This window comes from Nuphar pumila, chromosome 5 (assembly GCF_984573655.1).
Source record: "Nuphar pumila chromosome 5, dmNupPumi1.hap1.1, whole genome shotgun sequence".
Classification (NCBI taxonomy): Eukaryota; Viridiplantae; Streptophyta; class Magnoliopsida; order Nymphaeales; family Nymphaeaceae; genus Nuphar; species Nuphar pumila.
The window spans coordinates 118,963,452-118,984,164 of NC_143253.1; the positions used below are offsets into that span (position 1 = coordinate 118,963,452).

The 20,713-nt window shown below is 38.7% G+C and overlaps 1 protein-coding gene across 3 annotated transcripts in view; it reads right to left on the bottom strand.

The window, feature by feature from the left end:
- The window catches only part of LOC149838352 (dihydrolipoyllysine-residue succinyltransferase component of 2-oxoglutarate dehydrogenase complex 2, mitochondrial-like), a 43,854-nt gene extending 23,794 nt beyond the window's left edge, over positions 1-20,060 (bottom strand). For 2 of the 3 annotated variants that reach the window (XR_016431955.1, XM_090006538.1), the window contains exons 1-11: positions 19,997-20,060; positions 18,902-18,978; positions 18,615-18,689; positions 3,620-3,680; positions 3,490-3,517; positions 3,277-3,347; positions 3,117-3,191; positions 2,952-3,007; positions 2,821-2,865; positions 2,427-2,696; positions 2,217-2,311 (exon numbers count right to left, since the gene is read on the bottom strand). Coding sequence is in view for 2 of the 3 variants with exons in the window: in XM_090006538.1 (XP_089862664.1) it covers positions 2,217-2,311; positions 2,427-2,696; positions 2,821-2,865; positions 2,952-3,007; positions 3,117-3,191; positions 3,277-3,347; positions 3,490-3,517; positions 3,620-3,680; positions 18,615-18,689; positions 18,902-18,964 (839 nt within the window). In the remaining variant the exon portion in view is untranslated. Of the gene's footprint in view, positions 1-2,216; positions 2,312-2,426; positions 2,697-2,820; positions 2,866-2,951; positions 3,008-3,116; positions 3,192-3,276; positions 3,348-3,489; positions 3,518-3,619; positions 3,681-18,614; positions 18,690-18,901; positions 18,979-19,060; positions 19,168-19,996 lie in introns of those variants that run through there. The other variant, XM_090006539.1, reaches the window with a different exon arrangement.
- Positions 20,061-20,713: the final 653 nt, after the last annotated feature.

Consider the following 20,713-nt stretch of genomic DNA (forward strand, 5'->3'; position numbering starts at 1 on the left):
AAATAAGGGAGTATTTTTATCCTCTTCTTCTGAATTAAAGTTAATTGCTTATACTGACTCATATTGGTGAGGTGACTTTAATAACCGTCACTCCACCACTGGCTTTTGTGTCTTTCTAGGTGAGTCACTGATTTCTTGGCGATGTAAAAAGCAACAGGTTTCTCTATCATCCACCGAAGCCGAATATAGAGCCATGACATCCACTACCATGGAAATTGTATGGATTCGTCGTCTTCTGAAAGATATGGGAGTGTTAATCAGAGAACCAACAAAGCTATGCTGCGACAACAAAAGTGTGATTTATATTGCCAAGAATCATACCTTTCATGAGCGAATAAAGCATATGGAGATGGACTGCCATTATGTCAGGGAAGAATACTTGAAGAAGGTCATTGATCTCCCGTACGTGACGTCTGACTATCAACTAGCGGACTTTTTCACTAAGGCTCTTTGCTCGCCCAGATTTAATTTTCTCCTTGACAAACTTGAGGTTATAGCACCGTAAGTTTGAGGGGGAGTGTTAAAATATTATCCTTAAATGTACACATATATATTTATATATATAAAGATATGTATACATATATATATGTATACGTATCTCTATTTATATATATATATACTTTTCTCTTCCTAAAATACCCTAAAGGGTATTCTTGTAATTTGCCATTTTAAGCATATTCCAATTGGAATATGCATTGTAACTTTCTTTTTATTTTTTCTTGTTTTTTGTTTTTTTATTCTTGAATTTCGTACCATATTGGGGGCCTCCCAATAGAGACGTTGGGAGCCCCCAACTATCACAAATGTGACCGGTGGGGGCTCTCCAACGTCTCCTTTGGGAGCCTCCAATGTGGTCCCTTTGTGAGTGTATAAATAGGGGTGTTCCCCCCTTGTATTTTATAAGCTTGAAAGACTCAAGCATTTGCTCTTTTCTATAAAATACATGCCTTGGTGCATGTTTGCTACTTTTATGCTTTTTTGAGTATTTTGTTCAAGTGTTGTGTGAGTGCATTCGTGCACATCTTTTATAAAGTATTTGTGCTTGCATGCGTATTGTCTCTTCGTAGACAATTTACAAGGCAGCATAAAATGGCATTTTCCTCTTTGTAAATTAAATTTGACACATTGAAAGTTGGGGTAGAGGATGCTAATTCTAGCTTCTAAACTCTTGGTCAATATGCACACTCCATCCACGACACTGGGTACATGCTCCTACAAAGTGAGGAATGGTTTAAAGCCTCGGAAGGCAACTTAAATCCATCACATTAAGCAACTTCAGCCATTTGCAGAGGACCATTAACGGCTCAATTACATGGCAGCTATGTCACATGGATTCGCCAAATAGGTCGTCGCACCTGCATCGACGCGACGCAATGCGGGTGCGGCACCTGATGTGGTCAATAAACCCTGGGTGCAGTCAACCCACACCCAGGGTTATCATTTTTCAAAATGGACTCGGTCACGAGTCGGGTTCGAGCTCGATCTGAGCCTGGACCGACCTTGCTCGAACCCGACTCATGTCGGGTACCGAGCCAGACCCAACCCGGCTCGTTAGCTCGTAAGGGCTACGCACAATGCGAGCCCAGGCTCAGCAGGCACACACACACAGAGAGTTCCCCTCTCTCCCCCCTTAATCAGGAAAAACGAGAAAGAGAGAGGGGAAGAACGAGTCTTCCTCTCCCCTCAATCAAAAAGAATGAGAAAGAGAGAGGAGAAGAACGGGAAAGATAGTCTTCTCCTCTCCCCCCTCAATTGGGAAGAACGAGAAAGAGAAGAATGAGAGAGAGGACCTCCTCCACTGCACTCCACCACACTCCACAGAGAGGGGGGGGGGAGAAGAAAGAGAGAGAGAAAGGGGAAAGGACCTGGGGGTTGAGACAGGTCGGGGGCGAGGCAGGGCTACCAGGCCTTTATATATATATATATATATATATATATATATATATATATATATATATATATATATATATATATATATATATACCCTCCCGCACCCCCGCACCCAAGTTTTTTTTAAAGTGACACATCGCCGCACTCGCACCCGTACGCACACCTCTGTGACATAGCATGGCAGATGAAGTAGTATCTTGCCAAACGAGACACCCACTGTCACAATATTCATGTTCATGCATTGCCAAGAACACATGAAAAATAATGTGGCATAACAGATATTTTGAGACGGAAATCTGAATATTAACATAAACCAAGGTACCTACATGTCAACTTCATTGAATGTGGTCAGCATCGCATAAGTGTTCTGAGAATCTTTCAAGCGGGTTGCAACTCTTTTCCTTAATCTTGTCATGGGAACCTGCAACCATTGTGAGTTAAGAATCCAGCCCAACTATAGCCAAATAAACATCTTTCCTATAAGAATGTTCAATATTTTCCATAAAGACGGCCATTTTGAAGGAATTAATACTTACTCGTCTTTCCCTCTCCTTGGGAGGAAGCTGAGGTTCAGTAGGTGAGCCTTTAGATAGCAGTGGGGAAGGTGCCGAAGACTTGTGCTCAGTAACTGACTCCAAGGGCTTTTTTTTGTCTACTGTCTGCTCTGCTGCAGAACGGGGTGGCAAAGGAGCAGTTTGGGCAGACTTCTCCGTCTTAGTTGGAGCATCCGACTCAGCAGCACCAGATTTTGAAATGATAGCAATCTTCGTTCCAGGAACAACAGTATCACCTTCCTTAGCTATAAACTGCAATGAGTTACATGCGAATAGATTTTTCATAAAAAATAAATGTGATTCGGTACCAGAGCACATTCAAGCAAGTACTATATATCCAATTTGCTGATTAACATGTCATGTGATAAATATTTACCCTCTGGATGATCCCAGCTTCAGGACTAGCAACATCAATAGTAACCTGGAAGTAAACAATTCTCTATGTTTTAGAAGCAATATTTACCTTCAACAATTATCTTCAAATCCAATTGGCAAATGATAAAATACCTTATCTGTCTCAATTTGAGCTATTGTCTCATCAACCTCAACCTTATCACCAGGTTCTGATCCAGATGGATAAAAAATAAATAGTATAGTCAAGCTATTGAAAGAGTACCAGATTTTGGATCAAATAAACATACAGGATCAAAAAATACTATTTGTATCACATACTCTTCAGAAATGTGGCCAGTGTTCCATCCGTAATAGATTCACCCATAAAAGGGACTACCGCATCAACCAAGTCACCTTCATTTTGAAATTTTTGGTAAATGATTATTTAGTTAGATGCATGAAATGGAAGAAAATAAGACAACTTATCACAATATTACACCTGATTCTGAGGCAAATGGTCTGCTCCATATGGTGTATGAAGAATCTCTCCCAAGTAGCATACCAATTTCACTGCACATTCCACATAACAGTATAAGAAAAATATAACAATAAAAGCCAAAAGAGAAACTACAAGTAACTAAATTGGAAAAGAGGAAAGTCAAAAAATTAATAGGAAAAAGAAAGAGAGAGAGAGAGACGATTTTGTGCTAACCTTGTGCACTTTGTACCAACTGGGCTTCCTGAGACAAGTTTAGAAGAACAGAACAATAATCAGCTTCTACAAACAATAGTAAAGATGACCCACCATTAATCAAAACAGAAACTTATGTTAAATAATTTACCTGACAAACGATGGGAACAGAAATTTCTAACATGCTCATATCCCCTTAAGAGAAGCAATTTCTGCCCATAATTTTCAAGGATTTAGAACAGTGAAATATGAGATTAGCAACTCGGTAACAAAATCAAAAAAGAAAACAAAAGTTTACAGTCTAGATTATTTGTTTTGTCTCTCTAACAAGCTCACAACAACATAACATAACCACCAAGAAAGACATGGAAAAACTTGTCCATTCTCATAAAGTTGAATAAAATATTACATCAAAACAGCAGTATTATCACGATAAATTAAAGACTTCTTTTTTTGGATAAAGACCACCAGGGTGTGATGCCCTTGTGTCATTGATAAAACATTAGTTGCACAATTCACAATATGATACCATACATTCAGGATTTATGTCTGGAGGTTTATCTGTTATGGACCCTTTCCTGCTTAAGGTCCGACCAGCCATATCCACCCGTCACCCCAGTCAGGACCCGACCAACTGGAATCGCATCCAACTGGGACTGCACAGAGGGAGTTTCTCTTTCTCCCAAGACTCCCAGATAAACCTTCCCAGCCAGGAGTCCTGCCCAGACTGGGACTCTGGTGGGATGCCCCCTAGAGTCCTCTCTAGGGTGAAAACTGTGTATTTTTACCCTTTTGCCCACTTATAAATCTATTTATAGATGTATCCTGCTTAGTTTATTTTCAATGAAGTTTATTCAGAGATTTCTCTAAACTTCGTTCTCGGTTCTTGTTCTTGTTCTTGTTCTCTTAAGGAATGTATTTCTCTCTCGCCTCTCTTCCACGCCAGTCATCGATTCAAAAGGAACACCTTTTATCCATCTCTTGTCGTCGGCTCTCCATCCACCTCACGCATCCCTATGCAGCCATCTAGGAGAAACGTCTCTCTCTTAGTGTTGCACGTCCCTCCCTTTTCTTTACCTATTTGCATCTAAGACACGCCCTCTTGTTGCTCTCTCGATGCCCATTTGTAGAACTGTCCTTCGTGGGAGTTCGGGTTCTAACCGTGGAATCAAAGCATCTCCTTTGGGACCCGTGCAGCCTTCTCAATTTTTATGCAGCAATCTTGGAAACCACGTCATCCCTCTGTTCGCTTTCTGTTCGCTTTGGACACCGCACCAAGGGCCCACGCCCCTTACAGTTTCCGTACAGGTTCAATTCGGCACTCGTATTTATTTTTTGAATCATATTTTGTTCAGTTGTGTCGTGTGTGGAGTTAGATAAAACCCAACGCAGATCTACCCTGAATCCGGAGAATTCGGGTTTATTCACGTCCCCTAGGACGTTTTTGTCTGTCACCAAGAGCATGGACGTCAATTTACTCGAACTCATTGATTACATAAAGGAGTGTCGCGAACTGTTCAAGAAAGAGTTTGTTTAGATGACACAAAGGCACATGGAGCTAGGCATTATTGAAGGAAAGCTTGTGAATTCCAAACCCCCGATGAATCTTGTAGGGATTGAGCTGGAATTGACTGCCCACAAGGTGTTTAATGATGTGTGCGAGAAAGGCCCGCCAAGTGCACTGGAACGGATTCTGAAGTTTTACGACCTTGAAAATTAGGTGGAGTGTTGTGCACACCCAAAACTAGGTAGAGATTTTATGCAAGAAGGGCTAAAAAATGTCACATGCCAAGTGTTCGACAAAATGCCTGAGCCGCTTCCCATAGTTGTTACGAGTGACTCTGCATCATCCATGGTGCAGACAGTCACGTTTGATGGAGATTTGTGTGACACTGGTATGGAAGAAGGCATAGCTGAAGTACAACCCTCAATGCTCGCTTCGGGTGCACCGAAATGCAACAAGCGCTTGATTCAATTGTGGGCAGAATGAGGGCTAATTCGACCTTGCCGATTGTTGCCTCTACTGAGCATCAAGAGAAATTAATGAAGGGCATCACCCATTCGGCACGACTCGCACAGCCCTACCTTATTGTTGTTCCCACGCACCACCGCTTGTAAGCAGGTCGAGACGATCGTGTTTCATTGTCTTCATAGAGCAACCACACAACCAACACGCCCCCCACGTTGTCGTAACGTCTTGCGCTCACTCACTCCTGCATTGTCGCAATGTTCAGCGGCTTGCACGTCCTTACATTGCCGCTATGCCCTGTGCTCATGCGTCCCTTGTCACCAATTCTCACCCTACTGTAGTTGTGGGTCATTAGTACAGCAAGTCACTGGTGAGGCTACATACACCCGATGCACGCTATGTGTTCAAGGCAACGTTTGATACAATTGACAGACAATTACTTGAGCACCATTTGAGTTGTCACTTAGATGGTTGGTTCACAACAAAGGAGGAATATCCTACCTTGGTTTTTAATCCAAGAGGAGAGGAAGAGCATCAATTGCAACCCAATTTCCAGAGTTCTCTCCTTGAAGGCAAAGCGAGTTTGAGAGGGGTGGTTTGTTACGGAACTTTTTCTGCTACAGGTCCAACCAGTCAGATCCACCCCAGCCAAGACCTGCCCAGTTAGAGTCTCGCCCAATTGGGACTGCACAGAGAGGGTTTTCCTTTCTCCCAAGACTCCCAGAGAAACCTGCCCAACCTGGAGTTCTGCCCAGGCTGGTGTTAAAATGTAAACTGTAATATATATATATATATATATATATATATATATATATATATATATATATATATATTATTTAATATTATTATATTTTCTTTTATTATTTTATTTTTCTATTTTTCTTTATTTTCTTTTTTAGCATCTAGTTCAATAGAAACTAGATATTTGATCCAGTCAAGTTCCTGTTGGAACTTGACTGTGCAAATAGTTGTTGGACTGCAAATAGTTGTTGGACTGTAGTCCAACAGCTATAATAAATGTTGTTGGACTATAGTCCAACAGCTATAATAATAAATGATGTTGGACTGTAGTCCAACAGCTATATTAAGAGACGTTGGAATCCAACGTCTCTTTTGGAGAGCTCAAAATGAGCTCTCCTCTCTCTTCCACTTTTTTGTATATATAGGGGTGAACCCCTTCAATGTAAAGTACCATGCTTCTTAAGCATTTTGTTCATGAATAAAGTATTATTTATTTTTCAAGTGTTCTTCCTTTTATACCCTTTCAAGGGTCATGCTTGTAGTGTCTCCAATAGACACTTGTTTGTGAGTTATTTGTGCATTTGTTGAAGACCACCATTTCATTACATGGTATCAAAGCTACGAAATCCTTAGATCTTGAAGTGCTTCCGCCTCGATTTCCGTGCCACATTTACAAAAGGTGTTTCATCACCTTGTTCTTGGCTCAAGAAGATTTGTTTGAAGAAAGGCGAACTTGTGCTACAAAAAAATTGGTTTTGTATCCTCTCTTATTCCTTTGTCTACTCTTTTTCTTTTCTTTTTATTTTTCTCTCTTTCTCCTCCTATTTATTCCTCTCTTACCCTCAAGGTTTTAAAACCCAGTGACTCGGGACTCGACTCGTTCTTTATTGACTCGTGACTCGGCGGGTCAACTCGGTGACTCGGACCGGGTTTTGTTAACTTTTGATTTTAAAAGAAAAACAATATATAATTTGTCTCAAACCATGTTTTTCAGTAAACAAGAGATGTTTTTTGGCTCCATGCAGAATCTTGGGTTGAACTGAAATAAGGAGATCGTAGCATGTGGATAAATTGTTCATTAATTAGCAATAAGTTGGAAATGTGGAATGAAAGAGCACAATTTATTCCAGTTACATAAATGCCTTTATGCATTAAAAATGCACATGCCTATAAAGAAAAGAGAAATTTTTGTTGGATGTGATAAGGCAAGGTGAGGACAATTGGTTCTGATTAAAGGGGTATAGCCTATATGAGATACAAAGAAAATATGAAGTCTGAAAGGACAAGAAAGAAGCACCAAGTAGATGTTGGAACTCTATGGATGTTAAGGCCAAAGTTATGTATGACTTTGTTCCAGTTTCTTGTCTATTATGCCTTCATAAAGATGGGGCAAAGAGGAAAGGTGTGAGGAGAAAACCAAATTCTTCCTTGTTATATAGTCATGTTAGTAAAGTTTAAAGCAAAATATTAAATGCATTTATGCAAAGAAACTGCAAAAAATATAATTGTGTAGAACATAATAAAAGCAACAATCTACTTGATCATAAAATATTAATTAGCTGTTGTTGAATCTGAAGATTGTCCTGCCTGATGCTTCTAGAAATAGATTCATATCCAATAACATTTACCTTAGATCATAGTCACATATTGTCTTCTTTACATATTGAAGACATTAAGAAAGTAACAACAATATTCTCAATAATATTAAAAAAAAAATTATTCTGAAATACTCAAAAAATCAAATTTTAAACATTCCAGAACTCGCCCGAGTCAGGCCGAGTCAAGCCGAGTCAGGCCGAGTCACAGCCGAGTCTTCGCAGACCGAGTTTAGCTTGCTGGGTTGACTCGCTGGAGGGCCGAGCCGAGACGAGTCAGCCGAGTCACCGAGTTGACTCAGCGAGTTTTAAAACCTTGCTTACCCTTGTAAAAGATGGATGACAATGATAAGATCACCATCATTCCTATGAAGCTAAATGATACTAACTATGTAATGTGGGCTTCGATTATGAAGCACCACATTTGGGGAAAAGGTTTATGGGGTATAGTGGATGGTTCCGATTTGGAACCTAAACTATCTCTTACCAAGAAAGAGGGTGATAAAGAGGTTCCTCTAACGGAAGAAGAGAAGAGTAAGGCGTTAGCCACTTATGAAAAGAAATGGAAAGAATGGAGGATAGGGCATGCAAAAATTATGTCATGGCTCATCAATAGCATAACAACAACAACAACTACGCCTTCATCCCAAAACAATTGGGGTCAGCGATATGAACCAAAAAAGAAATTCATTTTGGGTCTTCCACATGAATCCTTTTCCTCCAATCATTTCTATCCAACGCCATGTCCTCGGTGAGGTTCAAAGCATTCATATCCTTTCCTATCATCTCCATCCAAGTCTTCCTAGGCCTACCCCGACCTCTTTTAACTAATATATTTTCCCATTTCTCCAACCTTCTAACTGGAGCATCATTAGGCCTTCGCCGAATATGTCCAAACCACCGTAAACGATTCTCTCGCATCTTATTTTCAATGGGTGCAACACCTACCTTCTTACGTATCTCTTCGTTCCGAATCTTATCTTTTATTGTATTTCCACACATCCATCTAAGCATCCGCATCTCAGCTACACTCATTTTTTGAATATGATGTCTCTTGGCAGCCCAACATTCCGTACCATATAGTAAAGCGGGTCTAATAGTCGTCCTATAAAACTTTCCCTTCAACCGCAATGGCATTCTACGATCGCACAGCACTCCAGTAGCACTTTTCCATTTCATCCACCCAACCTTTATCCTATGATTTACATCTCCATCAATTTCTCCATACATTTGAATGATGGATCCCAAATATTTGAAATAATCATTCACCGGTATATCTTGCTCACCAAGCTTCACTACACTCCCATCACTACTTCGTTGCTTACTAAACCGACATTCCATATATTCAGTCTTACTCTTACTCAACTTAAAACCTCTAGCTTCCAATGTCTGTCTCCATAATTCTAACTTAGCATTAACCCCAGCTCTAGACTCATCAATCAAAACAATATCATCAGCAAACAACATACACCACGGTACATTTTCTTGAATTGATCTCGTAAGCTCATCCATCACTATCGCAAATAGGAAAGGGCTTAAAGCAGATCCTTGATGTAACCCAACCGTTATCGGAAAATTGGTTGTCACCCCTCCACAAGTGCGGACATTGGTTACTACTCCTTCATACATATCTTTAATTATACTAATGTACTTGAGAGAAACACCTTTCTTCATCATTGTCCACCAGAGAACGTCCCTAGGTACTCTATCGTATGCCTTCTCTAAATCAATAAAAACCATATGCAAATCTTTGTTCCTCTCTCTATATCTTTCAATAAGTTGTCTAAGAAGATGTATAGCTTCCATAGTTGATCTTTCAGGCATAAAACCAAATTGATTCTCCGATATCATGACAACCTTCCTCAACCTAGACTCAATCACCCTCTCCCAAAGTTTCATAGTATGACTCATGAGTTTTATACCACGATAGTTTGTGCAATCTTGTATATCACCCTTATTCTTATATAAAGGCACCAAAGTACTCTTCCTCCACTCATTAGGCATCTTATTTGTTCGCCAAATCAAGTTAAAAAGATTTGTCAACCATTCTAAACCTTTCTCTCCCAAGCATTTCCAAGCCTCGATAGGTATACCATCTGGGCCAACTGCCCTTCTTGATTTCATTTTCTTCAAAGCCTCTGCAATTTCTTTCTTTTGAATCTTGCGCATGAAGTCACGATTTATCTCATGAAAAGGAATGGAGAAGTCTCCAAGATCTTGAGCATGACTATCATTAAATAGCTTATCCAAATAATCTTTCCATCTCTCCTTAATCTCCTCATCTTTGACTAAAACCCTTTGCGTTTCATCTTTGATACATCTAACCATACCCAAATCCTTCGATTTCCTATCTCTCATCTTTGCAAGCCTATAAATATCCTTCTCGCCTTCTTTGGTATCCAATTTGTCATAAACCTCCTTATATACCTTAGCCCTCGCGTTTCGAACAACTTTTTTAGCTTCCTTCTTTGCTATCATATACTTCTCCAAATTCTCATTATCACGACTCTTACTTAGATTTCTATAACACTCTCTTTTAACCTTAATAGCTAATTTGACATCCTCGTTCCACCATGATGTATCCTTACCTAGTGGTGCACCGCCTTTAGACTCACCCAATACCTCCTTAGCTACTTTTCTCATACCACCCGCTATCTTATTCCACATTGATTCTGAATCCTCCTCGAGACACCAATCAACTTCCTTAACTACCTGCTCTACAAACATTCCTTGTTTAGCTCCTTTCAGTGCCCACCACTTAATTCTAGGATCTATCCTATGTCTATCCCTTTTGCGGCATTGTCTAATTCTAAGATCTAAAATTAAGACTCTATGTTGTGTAGCTACACTTTCTCCTGGTATAACCTTACAATCGATGCAACAACCCCTATCTCTCTTTCTAAGTAGGAAAAAATCTATCTGACTCGTATTAACCCCACTTTTAAATGTTACTAGGTGAGACTCCCTCTTCCTAAACCAAGTGTTTGCTAAGATCATATCATAGGACAAACAAAAATCTAAAATCCTTTCTCCACTTTCATTTCTTTCTCCTATACCATAGCCTCCATGGATATTCTCAAATCCATCCCTACTAATGCCTACATGTCCATTAAGGTCACCGCCGATGAAAAGCTTTTCTCCATAAGATGTCTCTTGTACTACTCCATCTAAATCTTCCCAAAATTGATGCTTAACGGAATCATCTAAACCTACTTGAGGTGCATAAACACTAATAATATTAATAATATCCGTACCTAATACTAATTTAATAAGTAAAATTCTATCACCCTTCCTACGGACCTCAACTACATTATCTATAAACTCACGACTCATAACAATCCCTACTCCATTCCTATTCCTATTTATTCCTGTATACCAAATCTTATATCCCCAAGGTTCTATCACTTTAGCTTTCTCACCTACCCATTTGGTCTCTTGAAGACATAAAATATCAATCTTTCTCCTACACATAACATCTACTAACTCTACCAACTTACCAGTTAAAGACCCTATGTTCCAAGTGGCTAACCTAATAGCATAGACATTAAAAAATGTTCTAGTCTAGCTAAGTTTGAGCATGCCGATAAGGCTTGGGAATACCTCAAAAACATGTATTCCCTTAAAGATATTGCACATGTATGCAATTTACAAGATAAAGTTCGGACAATGACTCAAAAAGATAAAACTATTCGAGAATATTATAATGAGTTGTCCGAACTTTGGGAAGAGTTGGCTCTTCTTGAGCCCAAATGGCATTGTGCCGAAGACATCGAGCTTCGCCAAAAGCAACTCGATATGGAACATTTCTATCAATTTGTGAATGGTCTAAGGTCGGAGTTTGAATCCACCAAATCGGCCCTTTTACATCGTGGAAAAATTCCTTCTATTGTTGATACTATAGAAGAGCTCACTATGGAGGAAAATAGACTTAGAAAAAGTACTCCAAAAGTTGATGATGACTCTGTTTTAGCTGTATCTAGACCGAGGAATCATACTCGTACTTACAAGCCGCCTCATTTTGGAAGGCAAAACGACAACTTTGATAAAAGAAAAGTTATTTGTCATCATTGTCATGAACCGGGGCACTATAGGCCTCAATGTCCAAAGTTAAAAAGAAGAGAAGAAAAAAGAGTTGCATCTGTTGAATCTGAGTCAAAAGATCAAGATGCACCTGTGTCTATGGCTCAACTGATGGAAATCCTTCAACCTCTTCTCAAAGGGGTATCCGCCTCAACCGAAGCCTCAACTGGAGCAGCAATTGCATCTTTCTCCGGTCCAGGTAACTTTCCTTGGCTTTTAGATTCTGGTGTTTCTTTTCATATGACCCCAAATGTTAATAGTCTATCCGAATGTCTTAAAAATAACTCAAGTGTGTCAAAGGTTTTTACAGCCGATGGCACATCTTTTGAAGTAAAAGGAATAGGATGTTTTGAAAATCTTCAAAAATCCAAAAGATTTTTTATCCCAGAAGTTAGATATATCCCTAAACTTAATTTAAATCTCTTATCTGTCTCGCAAATATCTGATTATGGATGTAATATCTCCTTCTCTTCACATGGTTGTTGGGTACAGGATCGCCAGTCAGGGAAGCTGATTGGGGAAGGCCATAGAGAAGGAGGACTTTATTACATGGACTTTTTGGAATTACCCAAGAATGCATTTTGTTATAATATTCAGAAATTAGAATTGGATTTATGGCACAAAAGGCTTGGCCATCCTCATATGTCTAAAATTCAATATTTTCCAAGTTTGGAAAAATTTTGTAATTCTGAAAATTTTTCTTGTAAAGACTGCATTCTTGGCAAAATGAAAAGGTTATCATTTCTTAGTAGAACTTTTGTTTCCTCACGACCACTTGAGTTAATACATTCGTATGTTTGGGGCCCCGCACCAATTATTTCCAAAGGTGGTTATAGATATTATGTCATTTTTGTTGATGACTTTTCTAGACATACTTGGATTTATTTTCTTAAACATAAATCTGATGTCTTTGCTAACTTCCAAATATTTCATAAAATGGTTAAAAATAAGTTTCAAAATGATATTTTTGTTTTTCGCACTGATTCAGGGGGAGAATTTATGTCCAACGAATTCAAAGACTATCTCAATTTACATGGTATTACACATCAAAGATCATGTCCACACACTCCATAACAGAATGGCCTAGCCGAACGCAAACATCGACACATTATGGAAACTACTAGTACATTGCTAATTGCAAATCAAGTTCCAAAAAGTTTTTGGGCTGAAGCGGTCCTAACTGCCACCTACCTCATTAATAGGATGCCATCTTCCTCATTAAAGAATACAACTCCAATAGAAAAACTTGTTAATTTAATTCCAGATTATTCTAGATTAAGAGTCTTTGGATGCAAATGTCTTGTTTTCACCAACAGAAATGACAAACTCTCTCCTCGTGCAATCCCATGTGCCTTTTTAGGATATGCTGATAATCAAAAAGGCTACAGGTGTTTCGATTTTCAAAATGACAAATTATGTGTCAAGAAATGTATCTTTTTTGGAAAAAGAAAGCTTCTTTGAATTTGAAAAATCCAAGGATGTCACTGAATACTCGTTTTTAATTGATCCAACTTCAAAATCCAATGAATGTGATGTTAGATGTGACCTTGACAATGATCAAAGTCCTATTGTTGTTGAAAATGATGATAATGAAGAGCAAATCCATAGGGATGTTAGTCTACAATATTCAAGACGTAGAGAGCAAAATCTTCCATGTGCATTACAAAAGTACTCTGAAGTCTCACCTAGAAGAACGTCTAGAATCTCTAAACCTCCGGAAAAATTTGTGTCTTATGAATCTGTTTCACCCACGTATAGGGCCGCCATTGCATTAATACAATCATATGTTGAACCATCATCCTATTCTCAAGCAAAAAATCATATAGAATGGATAGAAGCCATGAAAATAGAATTGGATGCACTAGAAAAGGCCAATACTTGGACGATACAAGATATTCCTCCGGGTAAGAAACCTATAGGTTGTAGGTGGATATACAAAGTCAAAACCAAAAGTGATGGGACCCTGGAAAGATATAAGGCCCGTTTAGTAGCAAAAGGATATGTCCAAGAGTATGGCATCGATTATGAAGAAACATTTGCTCTTGTGGCCCGTATGACCACTGTTAGAACTTTAATAGCCTTGGCCTCCATTAGAACATGGACTATCTTTCAATTAGATGTCAAAAATGCTTTCCTGAATGGGAATCTTGTTGAAGACGTATACATGGAAGCTCCACCTGGTATTAGTATCCCTAAGGGTAAAACTCTTCGTCTAGAAAAAGCTCTTTATGGTCTTAAACAGGCTCCAAAAGCCTGGTATGACCGATTTAGTCATGTTATGCTTGATATTGGTTTTCAACCTTGTTTAACTGGCACTGCTTTGTTTGTTAAGAAATCTGATGCAGGTATCATTATTCTTCTTCTCTATGTGGACGATATGATCATCACCGGAGGCGACAAACAGGGAGCTGCAAATATCAAATCTCTTCTTAAAACTCACTTTGAAATGACTGACTTAGGTTTATTAAGATATTTTTTAGGCATTGAAGTTGCTTATTTCCCTCGGGGGTATTTGATATCTCAATCTAAATTTGCTCTTGATATCGTTTCCAGGTCTGGAATTACAGATGATAAGAAAGTAGACACTCCAGAAGTTGTCAATGTTAAAATGAAAATTGATGATGGAGAACTTCTTGATGATCCTACTCCTTATAGACAGCTTGTTGGAGCTCTTTCTTATCTTTCCATTACTAGGCCAGATATAACTCATGCGGTTCATACAGTCAATCAATTTCAGCATGCTCCCACCTCCGTGCACATGGGAGCGATTTTGCGTATTATTAGATAGTTAAAATCCTCTCTTTCATGAGGACTCTTCTTGTCTGCTTCATCTTCATTAAACTTAATTGCATATACTGATGCTGACTGGGGAGGTGATCCCAATAATAGACACTCAACTACTGGTTTTTGTGTGTTCCTAGGTGAAACCTTAATTTCGTGGAGGTGCAAGAAGCAGCAGAAAGTCTCTCTTTCCTCCACCGAAGCTGAATACAGAGTCATGGCAACCACCACTATGGAGGTTGTTTGGCTCAGACGATTGCTAGCGGATATGGGAGCTAAAACAACGCAAGCTTCAAAGATGTGTTGTGACAACAAAAGTGCGATCTACATTGCAAGCAACCGGACATTCCATGAGCGCACTAAACACATTGAGATGGACTGTCACTATGTCAGAGAGGAATACTTACATGGAACCATTGATCTGCCATATGTTACATCAGAATATCAATTAGCAGACTTCTTCACCAAGCCTCTCGCTGCTCCGAGATTTCACTTCCTCTTAGACAAACTTTCGCTCATTGTACCGTAAGTTTGAGAGGAAGTGTTAAAATGTAAATTGTAATATATATATATATATATATATATATATATATATATTATTTAATATTATTATATTTTCTTTTATTATTTTATTTTCTATTTTTCTTTATTTTCTTTTTTAGCATCTAGTTCAATAGAAACTAGATATTTGATCCAATCAAGTTACTGTTGGAACTTGAATGTGCAAATAGCTGTTGGACTGTAGTCCAACAGCTATAATAAATGTTGTTGGACTATAGTCCAACAGCTATAATAATAAATGTTGTTGGACTGTAGTCCAACAGCTATATTAAGAGACGTTGGAATCCAACGTCTCTTTTGGAGAGCTCAAAATGAGCTCTCCTCTCTCTTCCACTTTTTTGTATATATAGGGGTGAACCCCTTCAATGTAAAGTACCATGCTTCTTAAGCATTTTGTTCATGAATAAAGTATTATTTATTTTTCAAGTGTTCTTCCTTTTATACCCTTTCAAGGGTCATGCTTGTAGTGTCTCCAATAGACACTTGTTTGTGAGTTATTTGTGCATTTGTTGAAGACCACCATTTCATTACAGCTGGGACTCTGGTGGAACGCCCCTTCGAGTCCTTTATAGGGTGGGATTTTTTCCCTCTTGTAAATCAATATATAAATGTATCATGCTTTGTTTATTTTCAATAAAATTTATTCAAAATTTTCTCTAAGCTTTGTTTTTGGTTCTTGTTCACGTTCTTATTCTCTGAGAGAACGCATTTCTTTTTCGCCTCTCTTCCACGCCCATCATCAACTCGGAAGGAATGCCTTTTCTCCTCCTTTGTCGTCGACCTCTCATGCATCCCTGCGTAGCCGTCCAGGAGAGACGTCGCTCTCTATCTCCTTCATCATTGCACGCCCCTCCGTTTTTTTTACCTATTTGTGTTTAAGATGCGCCCTCTTGTTGCCCTTTCGAGGCCCTTTTGTAGAACCGTCCTACGTGGGAGTTTGGGTTCTAGCATTATCCTTCCAGAGTACAATGACGTCTTGACTAATAGGAATGAGTTGCAAGGGTTCTTGTGTTCCGTCTTCATCACGAAAGACAAATTTTATGTTCTAGGCAAAATTAAACGGGATGGCATCCCTCTCTCAAGAATGAAACTTCATACCATGTTATCACCAAAAGCCAATACACTTCTTTATTCTGGTCAAAGATCTACTTAGAGATCATATCATTATAAAACATAAGCTTGTGTCCAACTTAATTTTTAACTGGGAACTCACTATATTGCCTAAGACAACCAATAATTCGGTCCCTGAACTTTTTGAGTCAAACTTGTTGAAATTCCGATGTGTTATATTTTCCTATACCAACCAGTTGTCAAAATTATACAATACTAAATTTAAAAAAATGCAGTGGCAAAGAAAGCTAAATCAATAGGAAAAAGAGACCATATGACTAACCCTCGTCACAACCCAATAAGATTAAACATGTTTTCCTAAAGGGGCCCACTTACTAGCAGAAATTTGTCTCTTAACAGCAGGAATAAAACCCCTGCAACTTAAAATAAATTAAGACACAGAAAAAGAAGTCCTCTCTCTCTCTCAGATGTAGTATTCTGGCCAGTAGAATGATGTCGACGAGCAGGTGTTTCTCTAGTAGGCCATAAACCCTCAAACAATGTCCCATCCTCTCTCTCCCTTTTTATGACCAAGATGGCTTCCACGGCATCTCTGACTATGCTTAAATTTGGTTAAATTCTACATCAAATATGTGAAAACTTCAGCAAAAAATATGAAATCTCTCTAATTTGTCTTTGTTATCACTAAAACACAAAAAGAATTTGTCGATTATTTGATTCCTTTCATTTCTTTGGATGAGTATTAGCAGTGTTGTGAGAGGCGTACGCCTCAGTACTTGAAGCGTACGCCTCACAGGCGAGGCGCACGCTCAAGGTACTGAGGCGCACACTCAGTACCTGAAGCGCTGCCTCCTCAACGGTGATTTTGAGATTTTCTTTTTTTAACAGTCCTGGTCAGGTAAAATATGATGTAGATATCGAGCAATTTACAACATTATGCCTAACTTATCATCTATTTACAAAAGGCCGTTTGATTTCAGGGCTATTACATTAAACAACCTCTTTATTTATTTTTGTTAAGGTACTTTATCTGAATGCATTTTAATGGCAGCCTGAGGTATAAAATGGTGTTTTTTTTCAGTTTTTGTAGGACCTCCAGGCTTACATGTATAAGTTTTAATTAAACAAAAAAACTTCTGAGGGGCAGGGCGGGTCTATCGGCGACCTCATGGATCTGCCGGTGGCCTTTTTTTATATATACATGGAAAAACCGCTCTCAAGATCAAATGTAGCCAGTGAGGGTCTATCGGCGGCCTCATGGTACAGACTACAGATCGTCGTCCTCCAATGCATAATTTGGTACACTCTCCTCCTCTTCCTCTTTGAGTACCGCGGTGCGCGGTTTCTCATCGGCGAGCAGTTCTTGGAAAACGCTGCAAGCATCGTCTCATTCAAGGTCGATTCTGACGTCGCCTCCCTGTTCAGCCCCGATCAGTTAATGGCAGACGCAGAGATCAATGATGAATCTTTATTTTATTTTCTTATGATTTTGTACTAAAATAACTAAAAGCAAATTAGTAGTTCTTATTTAAAATTTGTATTATTTTATTAATATTACATATTTTATTATTTTGATCATGAAGCTTACGCTTCAACGCCTCGAGGCTTACGCCTCGCTTCATAACATGCTCAACGCCTCGCTTCGCCTCACCACATTTAACAACCTTGAGTATTAGTTCAGAACTTCAGACAGAAATGACTCTCCTTTCATTTCTTTGCATGAATATTAATTCATACAAAAATGATCTCTTTGTGGACAAAAATTTAACTCATTTAAATCTGAAATTGAAAGAGTTCTTATTAGTTAGTCACTACATATCAACATTACGAGGATGAAGATGAGAACCATCTATCAGGAAATGCTCTTTCCTCCGATCAATTTTTCATTTAGCTTCATTAGATAATGCAAATCTTATTCAAGGACTTGGTTACTAACCCAATTGAGCATCCAAACCAATCTTTGACAACCAGACAACTTTAATTGAGTGAATGTGCAATGACATATTCCAACAAACATTCACATGCTTGGCCTCTTTCCTTCCAAATGATTCTTCAAGACAAGAGTTTTGGTTTCTTCAAATTATAGCTGCCGCAAGTGGTAAATAGCATCTACAGATCGCATGACCGTTATATTGATTGCCATAAATTACTATCTAACTCAATATGCCATTTACACTTGCATTAATGTTTGTATTCAACCATCTCTCGTGAATAAGCATTATCACAATGTAGTTCCTTGTGCTTCAAGTACTTTGACAGTTGAATAAACACAGACTACAAGGCTTCCATGCTGTTCTGGAAAAATCAATGAACAGAAAGGAAATGATAACAAGGGAAATCAGCTGTACCTCTTTTGAAGAACCAAAAAAACTCTTTTGTAGCATTTGTTCAGGAGAAATCCTATGCAGGAACTGCCCATTGGTCTGCAAGAAGCATCAAGGAATAAAACACACACACACACACACACACACACACACACACACAATCCATATTGTCTTTTGGTGTGTTCACTGTTTTCCTTATGATTGATCAATACCCATCAACAGAATGGACAGCATGGGCACAAAATACAACCATGAGAAACAATGAATCATATTCTTCTAATCTTATCAAAGAAGAGGGAGGAAGTTATTACCAAGGTACAAACAGCAGCAGATGATCTACCACGGCCGACTTTTTGTATCACAGCCCACATCATTTTTTTGAAATCCCCTACCAGATAGAGAATAAAGAGAAAACCTCAATGAAGGCCATTGATTTGGATATTTAATAGATATTTCAACTAAAATGCTACCTCTTTTGAGTACCAAAGTTAGCAAATAAGCATAGAACAGAACTTCTAAGTTCCTTTATTCAAGGAGCACCAATTTGCATGAAAAGCTTCAAAATGCCAATAAACCACTGAACTGACTTTACTTGTCATGCATTTTAGATTTTACAGAGAAAACATCATCATCATCATCATCATCATCATCATCATCATGAAGTCCTATCCCAACTATATGGGATCGGCTTTAGGAGTCCTGTTTCACCATCCTTCCTATGTACATGTACAACCTCAGTCATTTACAGAGACATGCACAAGAAACTAGCAAGACAACGACCATGAGCAACTGCAATAAACGATCCACAATATGACCTATCAGAAAAAAATTCACGGTTCAATCAACAAAGTAAACACAACGATTGATCAAACTCCCAAAGAAAAATCTAACAGCATGTGATATATGAAATACATAAAATGAAGCGTAGGATAATTTAATGTCATGGTCAGCATTTGCAAGATAATAAACACCATTTACGTGCTCAATTAAGTCTTTCCTTTCGTTTATGGTCCAACCTACATACCAAATCCCACCATCTCAAAGAAATAACAAAGTAAATACGCAAATTCCCCCGAAATGGGAAACCAAGGAAGAGTAGAAAGATATAGACACGAAACAATCGCAACAAATTCCAGTAAAAATCCTCATGATAGGGCCGAACACAAAGCATCTAAAACTCTAACTCTAGGAAACTGAATAACAGGTCTGCAATTACAGTGATTCATCCATAACCATTCAATCAAACAACCAAATGTTCGACCTAATTAGATCCAAACTAAACATCAGGAGAATCGGGAATCCAAACACGAAAGTGATGAGGACAAAGAACTCTAAACCCAAAAAAAACAGCAAAAAGTTGAGGGAAAAAAAGAAAAAATCCAACGAGAGCTAATCGGAAAAATAACCTGGAAGAAGACACGATCGACGGAGAAGGTTTGATTCCTGCAGAACAAAAAAAGACGGCCGAAGGGGGTCGAATGGAGAGGGAGAGAGAGAACTTGAAATTAAGGGTATCAACGGGTCAGTTATGAGTCATGACCCGGTCCAGACACGTATCGGATCGGGTCACAATTTGGTAACAGAAGAAGGGGTTCGATTGACTAACCAGTTCGGACCTGTGAGATCCGATTAGCATATGGACTCGGATATGGTTTATGAATCTTCATACCAAGCCAGGTTTCGGCCTGAGTTCTTATTAAGATCTGTAGTTTTTCGATTAAAAAAATTAAAATTATTTTACGGGGTATGGACCAGGTCTGGTTTTAGTAATCTTTATCGGACTAGGGCTTTTTTTCTATGAAAGATCTGGTCAGAGCTGGGTCCTGACTCGGTGCCAAAACCTACTAATCATACCCAGTGGTATGAACTTACCCATTTCTTATGGAAGTCCGATCCATTGAAGCCCTAGTTAGAAGCCATCGGGTTTGCCCTCTCTCTTTGGCTCCTGACCCGACCCTGTAAAAACCTTTAAACCCTTTTTATTAGTTGCTTTTTTACTTCATTACTAGACTAATGATGTGCTGGTACACTGCACCAAGGACCATAAGATTTGATTGGAAGCAAGAAAAAATCTCACAATAAAAGAAAAATTTGCATATGATAAGTTTTTATATGCTAACTTT